The 20,884-nt window shown below is 44.6% G+C and overlaps 1 protein-coding gene across 1 annotated transcript in view; it reads right to left on the reverse strand.

Annotated features, from left to right (window-relative positions):
• VEGFC (vascular endothelial growth factor C) overlaps nt 1-20,884 on the reverse strand; it is a 343,465-nt gene that overhangs the window by 5,245 nt on the left and 317,336 nt on the right. The window contains exons 5-6 of the mRNA XM_069244682.1: nt 11,044-11,153; nt 1,153-1,486 (exon numbers count right to left, since the gene is read on the reverse strand). Coding sequence (XP_069100783.1) covers nt 1,153-1,486; nt 11,044-11,153 — 444 coding nt within the window. The remainder of the gene's footprint in view (nt 1-1,152; nt 1,487-11,043; nt 11,154-20,884) is intronic.

Raw genomic sequence — 20,884 nt, forward strand, 5'->3', positions numbered from 1 at the left:
ATACCAACTACCCATTACTGCCCCTCCTCAGTTTATCTCTTAGTGGCCCGACCACTGTTTCTGCCCACTCTTACATGTCTGTCTCCATGTTGGCTAGCAGCGCTATATTGTCTCTGTGGTTAGTCACTACCCTTGCTGCCACTGTGCCTGTTGCAGTGTATCCTTGCACACAGACAGGTTGCCTTACTAAATGTTGATTGACACCCATACCAAACATCGGCTTGTGGTTTGGAATAGGTGGGCTTTCAACCTACACAATGAATTTAGGTTTCTGTCAAATTTGGACGGGAGTTGCGGATGCTATTTGTATATGGCGAATAACATGACTCAGTCTTGGAAGCGATGAAACATTATGTTGTAAAGCACTTGAATGAAGGCACCCATATTGGCTCCTTTAACTTCATGACAATAAAGCAAATTAGCTTGCTTTACTCATATTTAATCAACAACTTACACGGTTTAAAATGTAAGTATTTTTTAATTTATTTATTGATTTAGCGAATAGCGGATGCAGGATATCTTCTAAAAAGCGTCAGATGTCCAATCCTCCCAATTTAGAGTGGATATGGCATCTATGGGCTTTAAAGAGAGTGAACAGGACATCCACCACTGTTTTTGGCAGATGTTGTACCCCAAAAAAATTTTGGGGTACAAAACTAGGGAGAATTATGTGGTCCAGTGCATCAATCTTCCTACATGAACCTATAACTGAAATAAGATGCACTGTTCCAAAAGAAAGTACTCCATTCCACCAATTAGGGTAGGGGGTCTTTTCAGTCACATATATTAGTCTTACAGGAACAGTAGCCCTCTCTCACCATTGGGTGACATGCTTCATCATCGGGCCATGCTCCTTGTCAGGCCAGCACTGCAATGCCTGATGGGCCCTACTAGACAGCACTTTGCCAGAGATGTTTGGCAGAGGTTGTACATGTGTCACACTCTAAATAAGTCCTTTAGTTGAGGTACAAATAGCTAATAGAGCAATGGGCCAATGACTTTTCGCGACATGCAGCTGTTAAGTACAGAAGACTAAAATTAATGTTCGGTGTTCCTTTGAAACAAACATATCTATAGAACATACCATAGCAGGGAAGTTTATCATATTATGCACAGATTTAGTTACAAAATCCCCACTGTGTCTCACCTCACCTGCATGTCTGGTGATGAAATCTTTTGCCCTTTAAGAAGCATTTGTTCGGAGATTCTGTACATTCACAGGTGCATTTCGCTGGATTTAAGGGCTGATTCCTCGGACACGTCCTTTTACAAACGCACTGGCACTTGTCTTCATCGTATTCTTTGTTGGGTCCACAGGAGCTGGGGAGAAGCTTGTTTTTACACATGCATTGGCAGGAAGTTCTGTCCAGTTCTTTGTGAGGTCCACAGCTCGAGGGCCACAACCCCCCTTTACAAACACATTGACACGTTTCCTCATCCAGCTCCTTATTTGGTCCACAGATATCATGAAATCCTTCAGTGTCATCTAAAGGAACACAAACAGTTAAAAATGTTATGCATTTTGACATCCATTGTAGACCATGGCAAAAATAACAGTACAGTTGAAGAAACAGTCCTCCCTAAGCATATTGCTTTATCTACCTATTTTATAACGCCAATCTGCAGTGTTTCTAGTGACAAATTATTCTTACACGAGTATCTTACTGAAAGTATGTCACACTGTCTACTTGTAAAGTACATTCAATTACGAAAAGTGTGCTCAGTTCAAGACACTGGCACTGCTTTCAAGCTTGTAGCAGCATTACAGTGCCAGCCAGCAGTGTTAATGCTGTTGTACTGCTCTGCTTGTCAGTCTAACTGAAGCCATTGTGTTTCATGATGCAACATTAAAGGGACATTGTTGCTCAAAACTCGGTGGAGGATCTCGCATATGGAGCTCTACATTACATAGCATGGGTGTAGAGGTGTCACATCAGCATTGAATAAAGTGGAGTTTAGTGAGGAGCCCTGCAGCACTCTGGCAGGAAGGTTTTTGAAAGCTGAATGGAAGGGAAGAAGAGTTACTGCCTGATTTCTGTCTAAAAGAAAGGAATTCAAAAGCATATGAGACAACACCCATCTTGGAGAGTTTTTCAATGTGCCGTCGATAGTCGACCGTGTGAATAGCTGCCAACAAACCCGAAAGGATTAAAGTAGTAAAAGCACCACTGCCTGCTGTCAATTGCATAAATCTGTAGTGGTGGCAGACTCGGTCCCATGTGGAACTAGGAAGCCTGAGTGAGCTAGAGCTAGGGTTGCTGATGATTTAAAAAAAATAAGAAAGTTAAGGGGTAGGGTCTGAGCCCTTTATACAAAACATAGAAAGAGATAGCAGTTCCAGAGCACCTACCATTTTTTTTTTGTGATGGCAAAACACTGACCTGCTTAAAGGGCATTGGAACACAGGCTTCGGAGAGAGACAGAGAGAAGATAGATGATTAGGGCTACAATATTCTCTACTGTCCAGATGAGAGGATTGACATGGAGGAAGAGCGACAGATTTATGGTATGAAGAGTCATTGATATGTCATTACAATAAAACATCCAAAAAGCAGTCAGAATGTAAAAAACATTATTGTGTATGTGGCAGGGGGAGCCATGACTAAAGCAGATGCAAAAGTCACCACGGTTATGGGGCTCTGATTTACTCGATTTTGGTATCATATAACTTAGAGACCTTGATCATAGAGTTCCTGGGTTTGAAAAACAGGAGTTTCAGAACAGGCAGGCTCACAATTTTGTTTATAACATCAAAGGTGGCTTTTGTAGTGTGGGCCCTCACCCACCTCATCAATAACGGACACCTTACTCGTTGCTGGTTGAACACCGGACTGCTGTGGTCAACAAAGTATAGGAGAGTCCGGGTTGCACTCTACATCCCTCCAAGAGTTTAATCACGAACAACAAGAAATAAATGAAACAAGAAAACAAAAAAAACAACATAAAGTATATCTATATATCGTTGGAGCAACCGCTCCATACACAGTTTATTTTGTCAAAAGGATCTCCAGGTCCGGATGTCCCACCCACTCTTGGGCTTCAGAGTTCTCTGGATCTACATGAATAGTCACCAAACAAAGTCTTTCAATCTCAGGCTGGGTGCAGGATTTTGGTGAAGATGATACCTCTCACTCCAATCGACCTGCATTTCCTCTTCAGCTTCTCCAGATTGATCCATCCCTGCCGATGGCAAAGCCTCTCAGGTGTCCGTCCTTCCTTCCGCTCCACATTCACTTTCCCCAACAGCACCACCCTCTTCTTCCTCCTGAGTCATCCTCGACTCACCAGCATGCTTGTAGTGTGAAACATTTCTTGTAACCTGTCTATCTCCTCGACAGGCTGGCACCATGGACCTTTACGACTTCCCATAGTTCCGGATCGAACGGTGTCTGAAACTTCCCTCCAGGGCACGATTTTTGACAACCACATGATCACCCACATAGAAGTCGCAGGTACACCTTCTGCCCTTGTTTGCCTTTTGATTGGTCCGTACCGGGTGTTGATAGGTGGCTTCCTCATTTAGCTCCAGATATTCCCACTGAGAGTTGGCCGGGATGCAATTCCGCGGGGCCACCTTGAACATCAGAGGAGCTGGAGCAAAGCTAGTGGTACGATGAGGCGTCTGTCTGTGGGCTCTCAGGAATTGGTGCAAACAGTGTTCTGCATCTTCGTTCCACTATACTCCGATCCCCAGGGCATGGTTTAGGGTCCTCATACATCTTTCCACATTCCCATTAGCCTACGGCCAGTAGGGCGTGATCTTGCAGTGACGTATTGCAAACCTTTCCAGATAGTTTTTAAAGCCTTGACCCTGAAAGGGTGGACCACTGTCCGTTCAGACTTCATCTGGGAGCCTAAAGACTGCAAAAGTACTGTCCAGTACTGGTCTCACATTTTCAAAGGAAGTGGAGGCTATCACCTCCTCCACTGGAAACCTCGTGTATGAATCTATCATGAATGCCGTCTTTGGACCATGGCTTTGGACTGGGCAGTTCGGTGACTATTGGGCATACAGGTTGTTCAATGGAGGTGATGAATCACGAATGACATCTGCCAACCAATGTGTCAACCTTTGCGTCCATGCCCGGGAACCACACATTGGCTCTAAGCCGTGCTTTTGTCTTGGCGGCACCTTGGTGACCCTGATGGGCGAGATCTACCACCAGATTCCATAGGAACCAAAGGAGGACTATCCTCTGCCCCCGAAGGACGAGACCATCATCCCCCATCGACAATTCATCTTTTACCTTCCACATCCCCTGCATGGTGGCTCTTTCTTCAGGGTCATGTGTTCTCACACCTTCAAGAAAATATTTCCATTGCTTTCTGCTGAGCGCTTCTCAGACGCGGGTGAGAATTGGGTTGGCTTCCACAGCCTCCGCAATGTCCGTAACTGTTAGGGCTACAGGGCAGGCGGACTGGATGATCATGCTCACAAAATTATCGGTGCTCTCTTCATCCCCCTCCTGAGAAGCGTTCAGCGTGTCCAATGAGGGATGACCTAACAGGTAGTCTGCCGGGTTGTTCCCACCCAGCCTGTAGGTGACTGAACTGGTAGGGTTGAAGTAGAAAAGACCAATGTTCAATCCATGGGGGAGCCAGACGCATAGTCCCTGCTAACAATGAGACTAAAGTCTTATGGTCCGTCACCACTTGGAACTCCTGCCCATAGAGGTACAAGTGGAAGTGCTTACACGCTCACCGGATTGCCAGTGCCTCCCTTTCTACCTTGGCGTACCGGGTCTCTATGGTAGACAATGCCCTGCTGGCATATGCCACTGGGGCCCCCTCCTGGTGACATTGTTCTTGCAAGAGGACGGCTCCCAGGCCCACGGGGCTAGCATCCACGACTACCTCAGTCCGTCTTTTTGGATGGAAGTAGGCCATAGTTACTTTGTCAAGTAAAGCCTTCTTCACGTCATGAAGGCTTTGTCGGTGTCAGGGCTCCATTCCCATTGTGACTTGCTTTTGTGAGCTGCTGCAGTGGTTCCGCCATCGTGGCCAACTGGGGTATGAACAGGCCACAGTACGTCGCCATCCCCAAGAAACTCCTGACCTCAATGCATTTCGCGGGATGGGGCTTGGTGAATGGCATCAGCTTTCCGCAGGTCTACCTGGAGCCCTTCCCTGGAGAATATGTACCTAAAGAAGTCAACTGATGTTTGGTAGAATGCACATTTCCTCTTGTGAAGGGTGAGACCTGCATCAGCGAGCCTCTGGAGAGTGGCTCTCAGGCGGTGATGGTGCTCCTCATGTGTCTCGGAGAAGATCAGGATGTCATTGTTCAAGTTGATTACTTCTGCCAACCCAGAAAGTGACTCCCTGATGGCGTTCTGAAACACTTCTGCAGTCGATGACACCCCAAAGATCAACCTCTTGTAGCATCTCAACCCCACGTTGGTCAAGAATGTGGTAATGTTTCTACTGTCCGGGTCTAGTTCTAACTTGTGATATCCAGAGTTCAGGTCTACCTTCGAGAACCACCGAGCTCCATTCAGGTCCGCGATAATGTCATCCATTGTGGGTGTTATGTGATGTTCTCTCTTGTTGGCAAAATTAGGTAGACGCATGTCTACGCAGTGGTGAATGGCTCTTGGCTGTTTGGGTTTGGGAGCAATTACTAACGGCAAAATCCAGGGTGTTGGCCCGTCAACTTTTTAGATCACCCCTTGGTCTTCTAACAGCTGTAGTTCTCTCTCTACTGCAGGCCTGAGGTGGACGGGAACTCGCCGGTGTCTCAGTGCCACTGGTGTCACATCTGGGTCGACGTGAAATTGAACGCACTTGCCTTTGAGCTTCCCTAGCCCTGAGAATAGCTGCGGGAATTCACTGAGGAGAGATTCGGTGGGCGATTCATACACCTGGTGAGCAAAGAATACCAGTTCTAGGTCTTTCACGGTGTGACACCCCAGCAGAGTGCCTTGGTCTCCTTTGACTACATAAAACTTTGCATTGGTAGTGCGTTGTCCATTTGCTATGGATACCTCGATGGTGCCTTGGAAGGGAAGCGGGTCACGTCCTTCATAGGTATAGATCTTTGTTTTTCTGAGAGTCAGGCTCGGTTTGGGCGAGAGCTGTTGGTACATAGCATTGTCCATGACATTAACCAAAGCATGAGCATGAGCACCAGTGCTGGAGTGTTATTTATTGACACTGTGCTCATGGGGGGTGGTTGTTTCTTGTCTTGCCTCCATCCTGTGAACAAGATGACGGAGATGTGTTCTTCATCATCCTCCTCATATGTCTGCACATTGGTGTCCATGTGCCCACGTGGTGTGCTCTCTCCCGAGCTTATGTTTCTGACCGTGGCCGCTTTCGCTTTGGGCTCCCACTGTTTTCCTTTTCTCATCCTGACAAAATGGTTACCCTTGCCGCACTTATTGCATGACTTTCCTCTCGCTGGGCAACTTTCCTGTGCCTTGTACTCGTAGCCGCAGCTGCCACACGTTCCCTCTCCCTGTCTTGTGTTACTTTGACGATGTGCAGGAGGTTGGCGGGTCTGGATGGCGTCGACTTGCTCCTACTTCACCGGTGAAGGGCGTGGTGCGGCGGCAGCTGCCATGGACTGACCTCTCACAGGGACCATGGCGTCTGCCTGGACGGCAGATAGTTCGTGGGAGCGAACCAGGATCAAGATCTCATCAAGGGAGATACTAGGTTGTTTCATAATCAATTTTCACAGCATGTTGGACTGGCACCCCTGGATGATCTGTGCTCGAATCTCCTCGTGTTGGTTCAGGCCTACACACTTGCTGGCGAGTTTCCGAAGTCTGGCGTAGAACATGTCTACCAACTCGACGTCTGTCTGTTGAGCCTGCCGCAATTTGAAACGTTCATAGTCCAGGTTGAGTTGGGGGTCGAAATGCTGGTTTAGCGCCATGACCACAGCGTCATAGTCAGCTGCCTCCCCCGTGTTAGGCAGCGTGTCGAACAATTCATTAAGTTCGTCACCTCCCATGTGTAGCATCAGCGACCTGCGCACTGCCCCATCCATTTCTCTTGTGGCGCAGAAATAGTTGGCCAAACGGCCGAACCAGAGACACCAGCGTGGTGCAGCTGTGGCAGGGTAAATAAGCTGGCTGAAAGGGGGCAGTGCCGCCACCAAAGAGTGAATGTTTGGGGGAGCAGGGGCAGGTTGTTGCTCACGGCTCTGCTGTGGCGTGATCATCTTCCCTTAGTGTCTCTCTGAGAGAATCTTGGGGTACCTGCCCAGGCTCAAACTCAGCAGTTAGTGCACTTGACTGTCTCCGCAGCAAGGGTGGCACACGGTGAACCAATGTGATATGCTGACAGGCCTTCTCTGGGCATTGTGGCCCTGCACTCACCTCCTGGGGTCACCAGTAGGCCATGTGCACTTAATCCCTCGTTGAGTGCTGGGCACCCCCTGACGGAGAAAGAAGTGCCTGTTTGACTTCTTGCATGCGTTTCCTTTTTTTTTTTCACTGTCTACTTCTATTCATTGGCACTATCCTCTTTTGTGTGCTTTGTTTTTTTCTTAAAGATCTGTGGTGCTCTGGTGGCTGACACCACGTGGTCAGCGTTCGTTGGGGAGCAGGCCGAACCTGCCTCGCTCCCAATCACAGTGCCGGCAGGCACTGCGGTGGACACCTGCTGGGGTCCTTGCAGCCAACCTGGTGTCGGGCAGACGCTGCGTGAGGCGCCTCACTCTCCTGCATCCCCCAGCACAGCGCCCACACTGCGGCGCATCCCCGTCTCGCTAGGATCAGCGAGCATGCTTACGTGTGTGACGCATCGGGGGCCTACCGGTATTGCCAGGTAAGCCGCTAGTACTGTCGGGCGGCGTCGCATGAGGGTTTGAGACATGCCTGCGGTCGTTCCACAGTCCTTGTTTTGTTTTTTCTCTTTATGTTCGTTTGCGCACAGTCGAGCAGCGAGTGGGGGGTCCACTATGTTTTTTTTTCTTTTCCGTGTTTGGCTTGTCGCCAGTGTAATGTGGACCCTCACCCACCTCATCAATAACATACACCTTATTCATTGCGGGTTGTACATTGGACTGCTGGGTCAGCAGCCCTGACTTTATTTAACAGTTTGGGCTCGCGCCTGCCCTCTTGCCCTCAGAGGGCAACAAAGTACAGGAGAGTCCGGGTGGCTCTCTACAGATTTAACAGAGTTCAGCTAGGTGCTGCACAAACATTGGTGCAATAGTAACTTCCACAAGCAACGAAAATAGCCTTTTGTAGGATGTGAGCTGCAAAAAAATATTTTGATTTCAATAAAGGATTATACTACTTACACTCTTGGCATTCTGTCCCTTTGCATCTAGTTTAAATGGAAAGCCGAATAAGGGGACAAGGAAGTGGAAGAGTTAGGGAGTTTTTTTGGTATAAAACTGCCCATAACAGTCAGAATCAATAGCAGTACAATTTGGCACACAGGTCGAAATTAGAAGTGTGTGATAATTACTAAACCCTCTGTTTCCCCCTGGCAGACTTCAGCAAGTCAACTGTGCCAAAACCTGTAGGCAAATAGAACCGAATAAAGACAAAACATGGGGGATTTGGAGTTTTAATTATCAATCCCAATGATACCCAAAGATTATTCTAAATATCAAAATAAAATATTTGTTAATACATGATACAACTGTTCCATGAATTTGAGATAGTAAGTGAAGAATCAATAATCTCAAAAATGAAATTAATTAATATCTGGCATAAATCTCATCATCAGGATCAAATGAAGACAAAGCTAAACATTCTGGTTCAATAATTATATTGATGCATAGACAACAGTTGTATCTACAATGTTATTAATGTGTACATAGTGTTGTCATAACAGTGGATAGTGGTCAAGTGAGAAAATATAAAAGTGCAAAAAATGTTATCCAGGAGGAAACAATGGGATTGATCTGCTTTCATACTTGTCACAAAAAGAAGTTGTAAATTGTACATCCAGTATTTCATTTTATGTACTATCCTAGGTATCTAAAGGTCAGTTCGTAAAAGAAGTAATTGCGGAGCAACTTGGCTAACTGATATTCATTCAGTCGGTGGCAGTTTGCGACCACCTGTGATTGGTTTCAGTGACAGGCATGGTGGCCTGCAAGGGACAGCAGGCCACCATTCCCATCTTTGCATTTGAAAAAAAATACATTTATTTTTTAAGTTGCACCCTGAATCCCAAAGGGGAAAGGACCCAGCACTGGGAGTCAGTAACTGATCAATGGTTTGCACCCAGAATTACGGTTGCAAACCAGTCATTCATAGCTTACTGAATCACACGTTGGAAGGGACTTCCCTTGCATGCCCAATCCAAACTGTGATTCACAAGCATTTCTTAACTCATTTTGCAATTTGGAAAATCTTTTCTGAATCTCAAGATAGATTTTTTTTTTTAAAGAATTATGGGAACTTGCAAGTGCACAAATAAACATCTGGTCCTAAGTCTCCTAAAGGAGTGCAAATTAAACGATCCTTAAGATTTCATTTGTGCTTCAAGTTGGTTAGCAGGTCCTATTTATGGTGATGTTCTGACTCTAAGAGGTAAACAGTCTGTGAGGCTCTTCAGAACAATGCACGTCAGATTACATAACTGGCTATGTGTCTGTCAAATGTCATCCCCCAAGCTTTAGCAAAGCTATATCTATGTCTTGGACTTAACTCAGCAGCTTCTGTAGGCAGCAGGAGTGGGTTGGTCCTGTGGATCTCCTGTTCCTTGTTTAATGTGTCAGAATGAATCTGTGCAGTTGCAGGTAACTGATCACTGTCTGCACTGACATCCAGCTCAGACACTGCCTGACCACTGATTTTAAAGATTCATCTTAGGCCCTTGATGGTTCTGATCCCCTACAATTTGGAACCAATGCAGGCATCATTGATCCTTTAGATATTTAAAGGCATATATTCTATTGTTTTAAAGTCATCAGCACTCACAACCTAATACAATTTCCCCCATTCCACAATGCTCAAACTTTTTACATATATCACTTATCCATTGGTTTTTCAAAATTCCTCATACAGCAGTACCATCTTCAAATCTCCAAAGAGCTCACCCATGTCATCCTATGCTCCTAGTCCAATGCACTTCTGCATGCTTCCCAGGCACCCAGAAGCATATGACATGGTACCTGTTCCTGATTGCTCATGGTCACATTGCACAATGTCATGGACCTTGTAGTCTCAAAACCTGAATTGGATCTTGCTCATGAAAAGCCACAACTGCATGCCCTCAGTATTGCCAGTGATTGCGTTGTTGGAGCAAGCCTGTGTTTGACTGCATGTCTGTGTGCATCTGGTAAATGTGCAGTCATGCCTATGTTTATCTGCATGTGGCGTGCTTTTGTTTTCTTTGTTCAGCTATTTCCTTATCCACTCACATTTGCACCTGTCTGTCTGTGTGCATGAATTATGAAGGTGTATATCCATTTGTGTTTTGTACAGCTATGTGTGTGTTTGTTTTGTTGTGTTAGTATGTTCTCTCTTTATCTGTGTGCCTAGCGTACATGCATGTATACATGTGCATGCATGAATTTGCTAGTGTGTACATGTCATGTGTGTCTGTAGTATCACATATCTACTTATATGTGTATCTATGTCGATTTGGGTGTTCATCCATCTGTGGGTGTTTATTTGTCTATGCATCTGTGTGTGTGTGTTTGTGTATCTCTACATATGTCTGCTTCTGCATGCACTTCCCTATGTGTACGTGCACTTGCCTATGTGTGCATATGTCTGCCTCCTTTATTGTATATACATCTCTCTATGCTTGAGTGGCCGGTGTGTGTGTTGGGGGGGGTTATCTGTTCCATCAGACATAACTGCCAATGAATGACATGCTTTAAATTTTTTTGAATTACGAGTTATCGTCACATTGTAAAACATTGTGCAATACTACATTAAAATTTAAAAAATAGTAACATAACCCTTCACCATACAAATGGTACAAATACACACATTAACAAATAATTTACCTTATAATAAATGCAGTTTGGTGTTGTCTATTTACAATTACTTCACATAATGAAGAGGTTAATAGGAAAATACAACCAAGATTATAAGAAATGCATTTTTCGAAATTTGTGCTTACCTGGGTCGCCAGTGTGAGAAGGAAATCCAAAGATATCCTGCATTATGCATTTGCAAACCTGATTACTCCAGATATGATTTTTTGGACAGGTTTTGTTTCCTGCATGACATCTGAAAATTAGATCCACACATTAGATCCACAATTAATTTAGGAGTATATCCATTTAATTTAGGACTTCAAATCACATGCTCACTCTGTTCTGTGAAATGTAATTGGTAATTTATATGTTCTAGAACTAGGTCTATACTGTAGTTCATAAGTGTAAATCCTAGTGAGGCAACTCAGGGCCTCATTTAGATTTTGGTAATAGTGGTCCTGGTTTGGTAGTGACTGAAAACCTGCCCGCCACTTTGACGGTCTGCCCACCGTATTTAGATGTTGTCAGTACCATAGCAAAAAGCCTGCATTTGAACCGCCATATCTGCCACGAAACACCGTCTGTGTCAACGTCAGGGACGGAAAAGTGGATGCCGAAGGGACCCCAACCGCCCTTGCCACCATGCACATTTAGATGTGCCTTACCACTTCTGAGTTGGTGGTTTGGGTGGGAAAAGGGGTGAAAACTCACCTTTTTTCCCCATTCCACCTCTGGTTTCGACTGAAGATGACTAGACAACACCTGCCGTCACTGCTTCCACCGATCCACAGAGAAACCACGACCGCCCACCCGGTTGCCAGACTTCAAGGTAGCCGCATTGCAATAGTATGTTGGGTGGACACTGCACAGGAAGTTAGGACCAATGCAACCATATACATGGTACAGTATTTTTTCTTTAATCACTATGACATGCATATGTCAAGGAGAAAAGTGTCACACATGGCTGGGGACACACTGGCACAACACGTAAGTTGCACTCATCACAACTGTCATTGTGGTGTCATCATTCATTGTAAAATGAATGGTGGCACCACTATGACAGTACACTCACACTGGACAACGGTGACCAATGGTGCGCACTGCAATGGCACCTGTACGGATATGTTTGTGCTATCTGTTGTGTATGTAAGTCAGTACGTGTATGTGTGTGTGGGAGATTGGATTGGCTGAGGTGGAGGGAGCTAAAGTGGATGGTGTAGTTGTGTCTGTATGTGTGTCACCTGCATGTGAGATCGATGTTGTGTTGCCATGTGACACACTCAGGAGAGTGCTGTTGTGTGGTGGACATTGTTGTGCTGTGGGTAGTTGATCTTTTGTGTGAGTGTGCTTGCGTAGCTGAGAGTGTAACTGCATTGGTTATGGTTGTGTAGTGTGTTGGGTGCTGTGTGAATGGTGTGTGTATCTTGTGTCATGGATGTATGTCAATGTGTGTTTTCGGCATGTACGGGTTGTGTTGTTTTGGAATTTGTAATGGATGGTGGTGTGTATGTGGTGTGTTGTGTAGTGTGTAGAGCAGGGGTACACATATGGCTAAGGGACAATGTGTGTGTGTGTGTGTCACTTACCTCTATTCCGTAGCCCCTCCCATAGTACGAAGTCCATTGGGCCCACCCCTATTATCCTCCATCAGCAATCCGTTCCCAGGACACTGCTTGCAGAGCTGTAACATCTAAATACGGCAGGCGGAACAGCGTTGACTTGGCAGTCTTTTTGGGTCTGCTGCCAACGTTGGCTGCAGTGACACAGCCAAGATCTAAATCAGGCCCTCAGTCTAATTTTTCTTCTTTACAAGTGATAGCCAGTGACTGAGATTCATTCAAGCATTTCTTCCTCCACTTTGTTTTTTGTACCCTAAGTGCACTGGGTATGCTCTGATGTGGGTCAGGTGCAGACCATACTTTAGGACTCAAGCTACACATCACTGAGAAGTCCAAGCCAATCTGGGGTGGGCTGTGTTGTTCCATTAGGAGGGGGCGTAGCCTAGCATTTCGAGCTGGACTGTTCTTAAAGGAGCAAGGGCAAGACTGGTTTGCATATGTCTGGTCTTTGTCTACAGTAGCACAATGTGTTAAAAATGATGGACTGGAAAGCATTCTGAGTAATCACCACTGACTGAGACTTATTTCAGCATTTCTTCCATCATTTTGTTATTTGTTTCATCTCCCCAAGCTCAGTAAGATGAGTAAAATTCATGTGTGTAATGCAATGCCTGAATAATAACTAGGGTAAAGAGGAACTGCAGCAGTGTGTTAGGTAATTCTTTAAAAGTGGACTATCACTAAGTCTGTTCATTGCATTTGTAAGACTTTGGGTTGTTGGTTGACTGGTATACAACCACAATACTAGTCAGGGTAAGGCATAAGCAAACCCAAAATTAACCTGTGCTCAACCCCCTGGTAGCTTGACAGAGAGCAGTCAGGCTTAAACTAGAGGCACTGTGTAAAGTATTTGTGCAATCCTTCAGACAGTAAAACAGTGGAAACGCCCCACAAAAACAGACCCCACACTAGGTTACAAGAATAGAACAAAATGTAATTAATAAAACAAGACCACAATTACAAAAACCCAATCATTTGAAGCGGAGTTATGAATTTCTAAAGAATAAACTGAAATATAGCGCCTAAAAGCAAAGGTGTCAACCGTGGCTATCTGGTCATGGCGGACCGGGTCAAACTCAAAATTTCAAGCCAGCCATGATGGAATGCAAGTCAGGTACTGTCGCAGATTAGTTCCGCCAAAGGTTTACCTTTTTAAGTTTTGTGGCAAGAATCCGGTTCACATTGAAGAAAGTCACCGGGAGTAAGGTTAGCATCACTGGCTGAGGTTAGCTTGGCGCGAAGAGCATGCCAGGTATCGCAGATAGGCAAGCTGGAGCTTCTTGTTGGCGTCAATGCTTGCTGTGCATAGAGACGGGATTGCAGCAGCTTGAGCTGATTTTTAGTGCAAGTGATGCAGTTCCGGTGCGAGTGGACCTGTCTTTGAAGTGCCCCAGGGCTTGAATTAAGACCCTACAGAGCCACACCAAAGGGCTAGGTCCTGAGGCACACCACTTGGGGGTCAGGAACTCGCTGAAGATGGGTCAAGCAGCTGTTGGGGAGCCTTCAGTGTAACTAAGGCTCAGATCAGGAGGCCAGCAGACAAGTCCTTTGAGTCATTCTGGGATCCTGGTTTCCAGAAGGGTGACATGTCCACTGTTTCCTCCCCAGGCATAAGGGCAGCAGGGCATCACAGCCAGGCAGTAAATCCTTTAAAGTAGCATTCCAGCAGAGTTGCAGTCCTTTCAGTAGCATAACAGTCCTTCTTCCTGGCAGAGTCTCCACAGTTCAGAAGTGTACTGAAGTGGTAGTGTCTGAGGTACTTCTTTTATACCCTTGTGCCCTAGCTCTGGAAGGTAGGAGAAGCTTATGAACAGTGGCTTTGACATGCATGGAATTCCGTACCTCCCATGTCCTGGTTCCAAGTTGGCTGTAGTGACAATGCAGGGTCGTTAAGCCCTTTGCATGGAGACAGGAAACAGCCTATTCTGGTTTAAGTTAAGCTGTGCCCAGCTCCTCCCTCCTATCCTGCCAGTATTGGCCCATCTAGCAACACAAAAGCTCCCATTGTGTGTGGCTGTCTAGGAGGAATACACAAATCCCAACTGCCAACTACACCCACTCATGTGAACAGAGACAGGCTGCAGGCACCAAATGGCTAAGGCAAGAAAATGTCAACTTTCAAAATTGTAGTTTAAAATTCAAATTCACAATAAATTAGGATTTTGAATTAGGATATCAGAGACAGCAAACAGGAACCAGTTGTCTTCCCATTTTGAAATTACTCTTATAAATTGTAATAAATTTAATTCAATATTATCAGAACTTTTTAAATACATTGCATCCTTGGGGCTTTGCAGGGCCTAACCTAGGTTTGTATGTAATAAAAAAAAAGGTTTGGACCAGGCAAAAGTTTTTTTTTTACCAGATCGAAATTGCAGTTTAAAACTACTCACACAGGCTGTGGATTGGCAGGCTTAAGGCATGTTTAAGGTTTGACAATCTACCTTAGTGGGTGACGTAATCAGTGCTGTAATCCCACTAGTAACATTTAATTCACAGGCCCTCGGCACATGTAGTGTACTTTACTAGGAGCTTATAAGTAAACTAAATATGCTGGTTGGATGTAACGTTGCCATGTTTTAAGCAGACAGCACAGGCACTTTAGCAATCATTAGCAGTGGTAAATTGCAGAGTCCTAAGGCCAACAAAAACGAATTCAGCAAAAAGTAGGAGGAGGAAGGTAAGAAGATTGGGGATGGCCCTGTATAGAGAGCCATTTCCAACAAAATTGATACATTTTTGATCGTAAATAGTGGTGGAGGGATATTTACTACGTGTAATGCTGTGCAGCTCACAACTACAAGGTTTATCAATTACAATGTAATTTTAGGTATTTATTTAAAATTTCTGAGTCAATTCCAAAGCTCTGACTCACAAAATACTTGCAGTAGATTTCTTATCTGTGGTGCATTAGCTTGGCCCAGGGTCATTTTCAGTGTGCTATGCCTCCTCACTTTAACATAAATAGGGGTAAACTGAGCCAGCATAGATCCCATGTCGCTCAAGAAAAGGAATTTTAGTTCATTTAGTTATGTTGTTCTTTGGCAAACACTCAGGCCCTGATTCAGAAAGGCAAACTTAGACGTTTGGACTAAACGTCTACATTTAGATCTGCCCCAACTGTGGACCTAAAGATACCGCTTGTAAATGCCCTTGTGAATTCCCACAGTCGTAAAATTAGACTTTTGGTCTAAGGTTAAACTAAACATATAAGTATACCTTTGGAATCAGGCCCATAGTTTTATTCCAGTGTATATATTATAATATTTTAGACGCTAGTGTGCCGCATGCAGACACTTTGTAGTACCTGCAAATTCAGAGAAAGGAAGAACAAATTGTGAGAATGAATTACAATTTGTGTTGACATTCAGAAAGTGTACGCATGTTAATAAAAGTTGCTGATGTTTCCTTAAATGTGTGTGCCATATATACACTTGGATTTCTAAAATGATTAGCCGTGCACATACGCTATTTTTTGTCACTAAACCCGATTACTGACAAAAAGCCCATAGTCGAACAACATGATGGTCCTTATTGCGCAATATCTTCTAAAATCCACAACAAATGAGATTATATTGAGGTGTGACTTTTAAGGAAATACATTCTTGTTTCACTTTGAGTTATATTTTCTGTAATGGAGGAGTAGGATTTGAATTCCGATGAGCAGTGGCCCTTAATTTAAAAAGTTGTAATTAAGTGGAAAGGTTTTTTTTCTGTAACATGGAACCACAGTCATATAAATATGTCAATTTAAATATCGATCTTGCTTTCCATGAGTGCATAGATCATAGTTGTGGTTTGTTAATTACGATTAGCGTGATCTATGAACTAGGTACTAGGGCTCTGTCATCAATCATGTCATTTTATAATGATAAATAACTATGATAATAAATAATACATCAAATAATAATAACAACAATAATACTACTAATGAATAACTATTATCCAATTTGATGTTTTCAATTTACCAATCTTGGAAGGATGGAAAGCTAAGTGGCTCTGCAAAGAATCCAAACACGGAATTACAGACCATACATATGTCAGCAGTGATTGTTTAAAGAAGATTGCCTTTTTGCTAGCTAAAAGAAGGACTTTCAACATAACCTATCATTCATCCTAAACCAATAATTCACTCGTCAGGGGGTGAATAATGTTGCAGTCACAACACTCCTCACCCAGTTTACTGTGCTAATCACAAATTAAAATATTCCTCTTTCAAAGCATTTAAGGTCATGAACCACATTATAATGCATAAATGTTTTTGGCTGATTTATTTTTAAACTTCATGTCGTATTAAAAAGAAAAAGTGTTACTTGATAAATGGGAAAATGTTTGGAAACGGTTTCTCTCCGTTGTTAAAATAAACACTGCGAGTAACCATGAATCTTTCAAATCGTTATATTGCAGAAACATACTGGTGTACTGCCATACAGTTCCATTATTGTCTTGAAATGTTTACAAAACCGCAAATGGTTGAATTGTAACAGATAACCTAACTTTTATTTTTAGATGTTATTTTTTTTGTTTCAGTAGATGATATGTCAGACATGGCTTTCTCTAGCAACCACAGACTGAAAGCTCTGTGTATAAAAAACGAGAGAAAAGCTACATTCGAATTGGGTTGGAAGTGGGCATGCCATGCTAGCACTCTTGCCAGAAACTGACCTTGACGTCATTGTCTGGAGAGATGCATTTGCAGAGAACAATTCTGCCACATCAGGTGTCCATTTTCTTCCTCAATAGCCCTATTTGAAGTGCACTGCAATTACAACCTTACTTGGGAGATCACATTTATCAAGAACACTACTGAAATAATGATATGTATATTAGAGATATTATATGTAAGCGCATCATACTTGTAAACTAACATTCTGAATTTGAATTTCCCAGTGTAAGCATAATGTGAGGAAGCTTTTAGTCAGATGGAGGTATAGACATTTATTCCATATAATCATTCAAGTTCATCCGTGATAGGCGATCTCTGCAACAAGCTTGCTAAGATCCCCCCGCTTGCCTTTCTTGGCATAGCTTGGTTGAGCTCAACCCTTAACTGTGCAGGAAATGCTGAAGTATGAAAGCAATAAGGGTATACAATTCAAAACAGTTAAGGTATAAAAGACATGATCTTCAGACAAAAGGAATTTCAATCGTAGGAATTCACTGAAACTACTATGGCATTAGTTATGAGTTGGTCATTAAATCGGGTATAGTAAAATCAAACCCATTTTACTAATAGGGCAGTACAAATCATCTGTTGATCTGAAACAAATCACCGAATTATGAGTATTTGCCAGATACTATGGTGTCAATGTTACATGTGCAATTGTATCACACCCAATTTGAGCGGGTGTGAATTTTCAACATGCCATTTGAGAGCAGCCTCATCACTGGCCTTACATTCTGGAGGAGATACTTGCTGCATTATTTACTTAAATCAATCAATCATTAATTTGTTAAGCGTGCTACTCACCCGGTAGGGTCTCAAGGCGCTGGGGTGGAGAGGTGGTACTGCTCAAAGAGCCACGTCTTGAGGGCGCTTCCTGAAGGTCAGGAGGTCCTGGGCCAGATGTAGGTTGACGGGGAGGGAGTTCCAGGTTTTGGTGGCAAGGTGGGAGAAGGTTCTGCAGACGGCTGTGGTGCGGTGGACGCGGGTGACAGTGGCGATGGCGAGGTTGGCAGAGGGGAGCTGGCGTGTCGGGAAGTGGAAGTTGAGATGCTCATTGAGGTAGGCAGGTCCGGTGTCGTGGAGAGCTTTGTGAGCGTGGGTTAGCATGCGAAGGATGTTAAAACATGAGGATGAGATGGCGTTGACTTGCTGGGTCACAGTGAGCAATGAGTCCAGTATGAGGCCAAGGTTGCGGGCGTGGGTGGTGGGCTTTGGGGTGGCTCCCAGAGAGTCAGGCCACCAGGAGTCGTCCTATGCTGATTTGTTGGAGCCAAAGATGATCTCGGTCTTCTCCGAGTTCAGTTTGAGGTGGCTTGCCTCCATTCAGTTGGCGATGGCATGAAGTCCGGTGTGGAGGTTGGTTTTGGCGGTTGTGGGGTCCTTCATGAGGGAGAGGATCAGCTGAGTGTCGTCCGCGTAGGAGATGATGGTGAGCCCGTGGGATTGGACGATGGTTGCGAGCGGTGCCATGTAGACATTGAAGAGGGTTGGGCTGAGTGAGGATTCCTGGGGGACTCCGCAGATGGTCTTTTGACAGGAACAGGGGGAGGCGGACTTTTGGGTTCTGCCAGAGAGGAAGGATGTGAGCCAGTCCAGGGCTTTGTGGCGGATTCCAATGCCGTGGAGGCGTGTGTGAAGTGTGTGGTGACAGACGGTGTTGAAGGCTGCGGAGAAGTTGAGAAGGAAGAGGGCAACGGTTTCCCCTTTGTCGAGCCTGCTCCTGATGTTGTTTGTGGCAGCGATAAGGGCAGTCTCGGTGCTGTGGTTCTTGCGGAAGCCGGACTGGGAGATGTCGAGTAGGCTGTTATCCTCTAAGAAGCAAGATAGTTGGCTGTTGACTATCTTCTCGATGACCTTTGCAGGAAAGGGGAGCAGGGAGATCGGCCGGTAGTTTTTTGAGGTCTTCAGGGTTCGCTTTGGGCTTCTTGAGCAGGGCGTTGACTTCGGCGTGTTTCCAGCTCTCCGGGAAGATGGTGGTCTCGAAGGAGCTGTTGATGATGGTCCAAAGCTGAGGAGCAATGATTTGCCTGGCTTGGTGAGGGCAGGGGTCGGCGGGTGAACCGGAGTGTATGGTGCTCATGGTGTTGGTGGTTTCCTCGTCGTTGGTGTGGGTCCAGGCACTCAGGATGTTGGTGTGGATGGGTGCGTTGGGGTCGGTGTTGGCAGTGGTGGTGGTGGAGGGGCGGTGGTGCGAAGCTGCCATGGATGTCTGCGATCTTGCGGTGAAAAAAGGTGGCAAATGAGTGGCAACGTCACACAGCTGCGAAACAAGGATCTTGGCATCCATTTTGTGGATTTACAATCCATTTCAATGTGGGATCACAGATAACCATCCATCTCTATTTCCATTTTCAATTAATACTATGGCTCCTGAATGAGTAAGAAAATATAAATTCAGTGGGTCTAAAATGCAGGCACTGACATGGAGGTGGTAAGAGACGAGCCCGGCTGATGGGCTATTTTCTGCACAAAACCACTACAAATAGTAGATTCATGATACAGAAACACATTATTGCTTAAGTTAATACAGTCTCTTTCCATCTAAGAACTGTGGAAGACTGCAAAATCGTTTTCAGAATTTGAAACCTCATGTTCTGGACTTGCTGTCCAAACATAGATGAGAACCTGGAAAGCAGGGGAGGATGCCCCTGAGAACTGAAGCTCACACAGTGGGATAAAGTCCGGTCAATAATCACATTTGCCAGCAATGGGGGCACAGAAGGAAGAGCAGAGGAGCCTGGAAAGCGTTGTGTTCATTTGCACACTTATCTACTTTCTAGAATAAGGAATAGCTTATCATTACCCAAATATAACATGACATCAAAAGAGTGCCTCAATTTATTACCTAATTCAGCCAAAGTCTTCTGAACATTAGGCTAATTATAAAATATGAAAATTATTTCACTTTAAATAAGTTATATGTAAATAGGATTACATGAACTACTTAACAATATCCCCATTACTGCTGCAAGGAAGGCAGCACTGGGGAAAGAGGATCAGCCCTGTACCAGCTATGTCTCCCCAACAATACCAACAAGACACCATCAAAGACCTTCGGGAAACAAACCTTCAGAGACCAGTATTTCAAAATGCCTACCCACACATTCAACTTCTGTGAGCACTGAAATAGCGTTCCCAGCAGAAGCGGTCACAACATCTGACTCATCAAAGCTACCTCCTATTAAACATACCTAGCCTGCCTGTGTATGTATGATCACATCAACAATAACTACCGTTGTACCCTCTGTGAGTGACAGCACTGGTCAGAAACAGGGCCCCATTCCTTTATCTAAGATGTCATCTAGTGCCTTAACAAATATAACTATATCCTTTGTAACATCTGTACTTTCAGTACCAATTCCACACAGTACTACTGAACTGCCAGAAGTCAAAGAGGAAAAGAAGGGAGAGATTGTACCACTGCCAAAACAAGGAGCCAACGTTGAATGGTCCCCCGTATCAGAGGATGTTGAACAACATTTGGCAGCTGAGGACACCAGCGATGCAAACCACCACAGCACCGTAATTCAAACTCTAGGACAAATTTCTGTATCTGTAGGGCTGCCAGTGAGGGTTCCACAATAAGAACCAACATCTTCTGTCTACTACTGAATTTAAATGTGATATGAGGTTTGTGCAAAGGCAGATTGAGATCAATCTGGCTGAGTAAAGGGCCAACAGAAGATTTTTTTTATTGAC

The sequence above is a fragment of the Pleurodeles waltl genome, chromosome 1_2 (assembly GCF_031143425.1).
Source record: "Pleurodeles waltl isolate 20211129_DDA chromosome 1_2, aPleWal1.hap1.20221129, whole genome shotgun sequence".
In the NCBI taxonomy this organism is placed as follows: Eukaryota; Metazoa; Chordata; class Amphibia; order Caudata; family Salamandridae; genus Pleurodeles; species Pleurodeles waltl.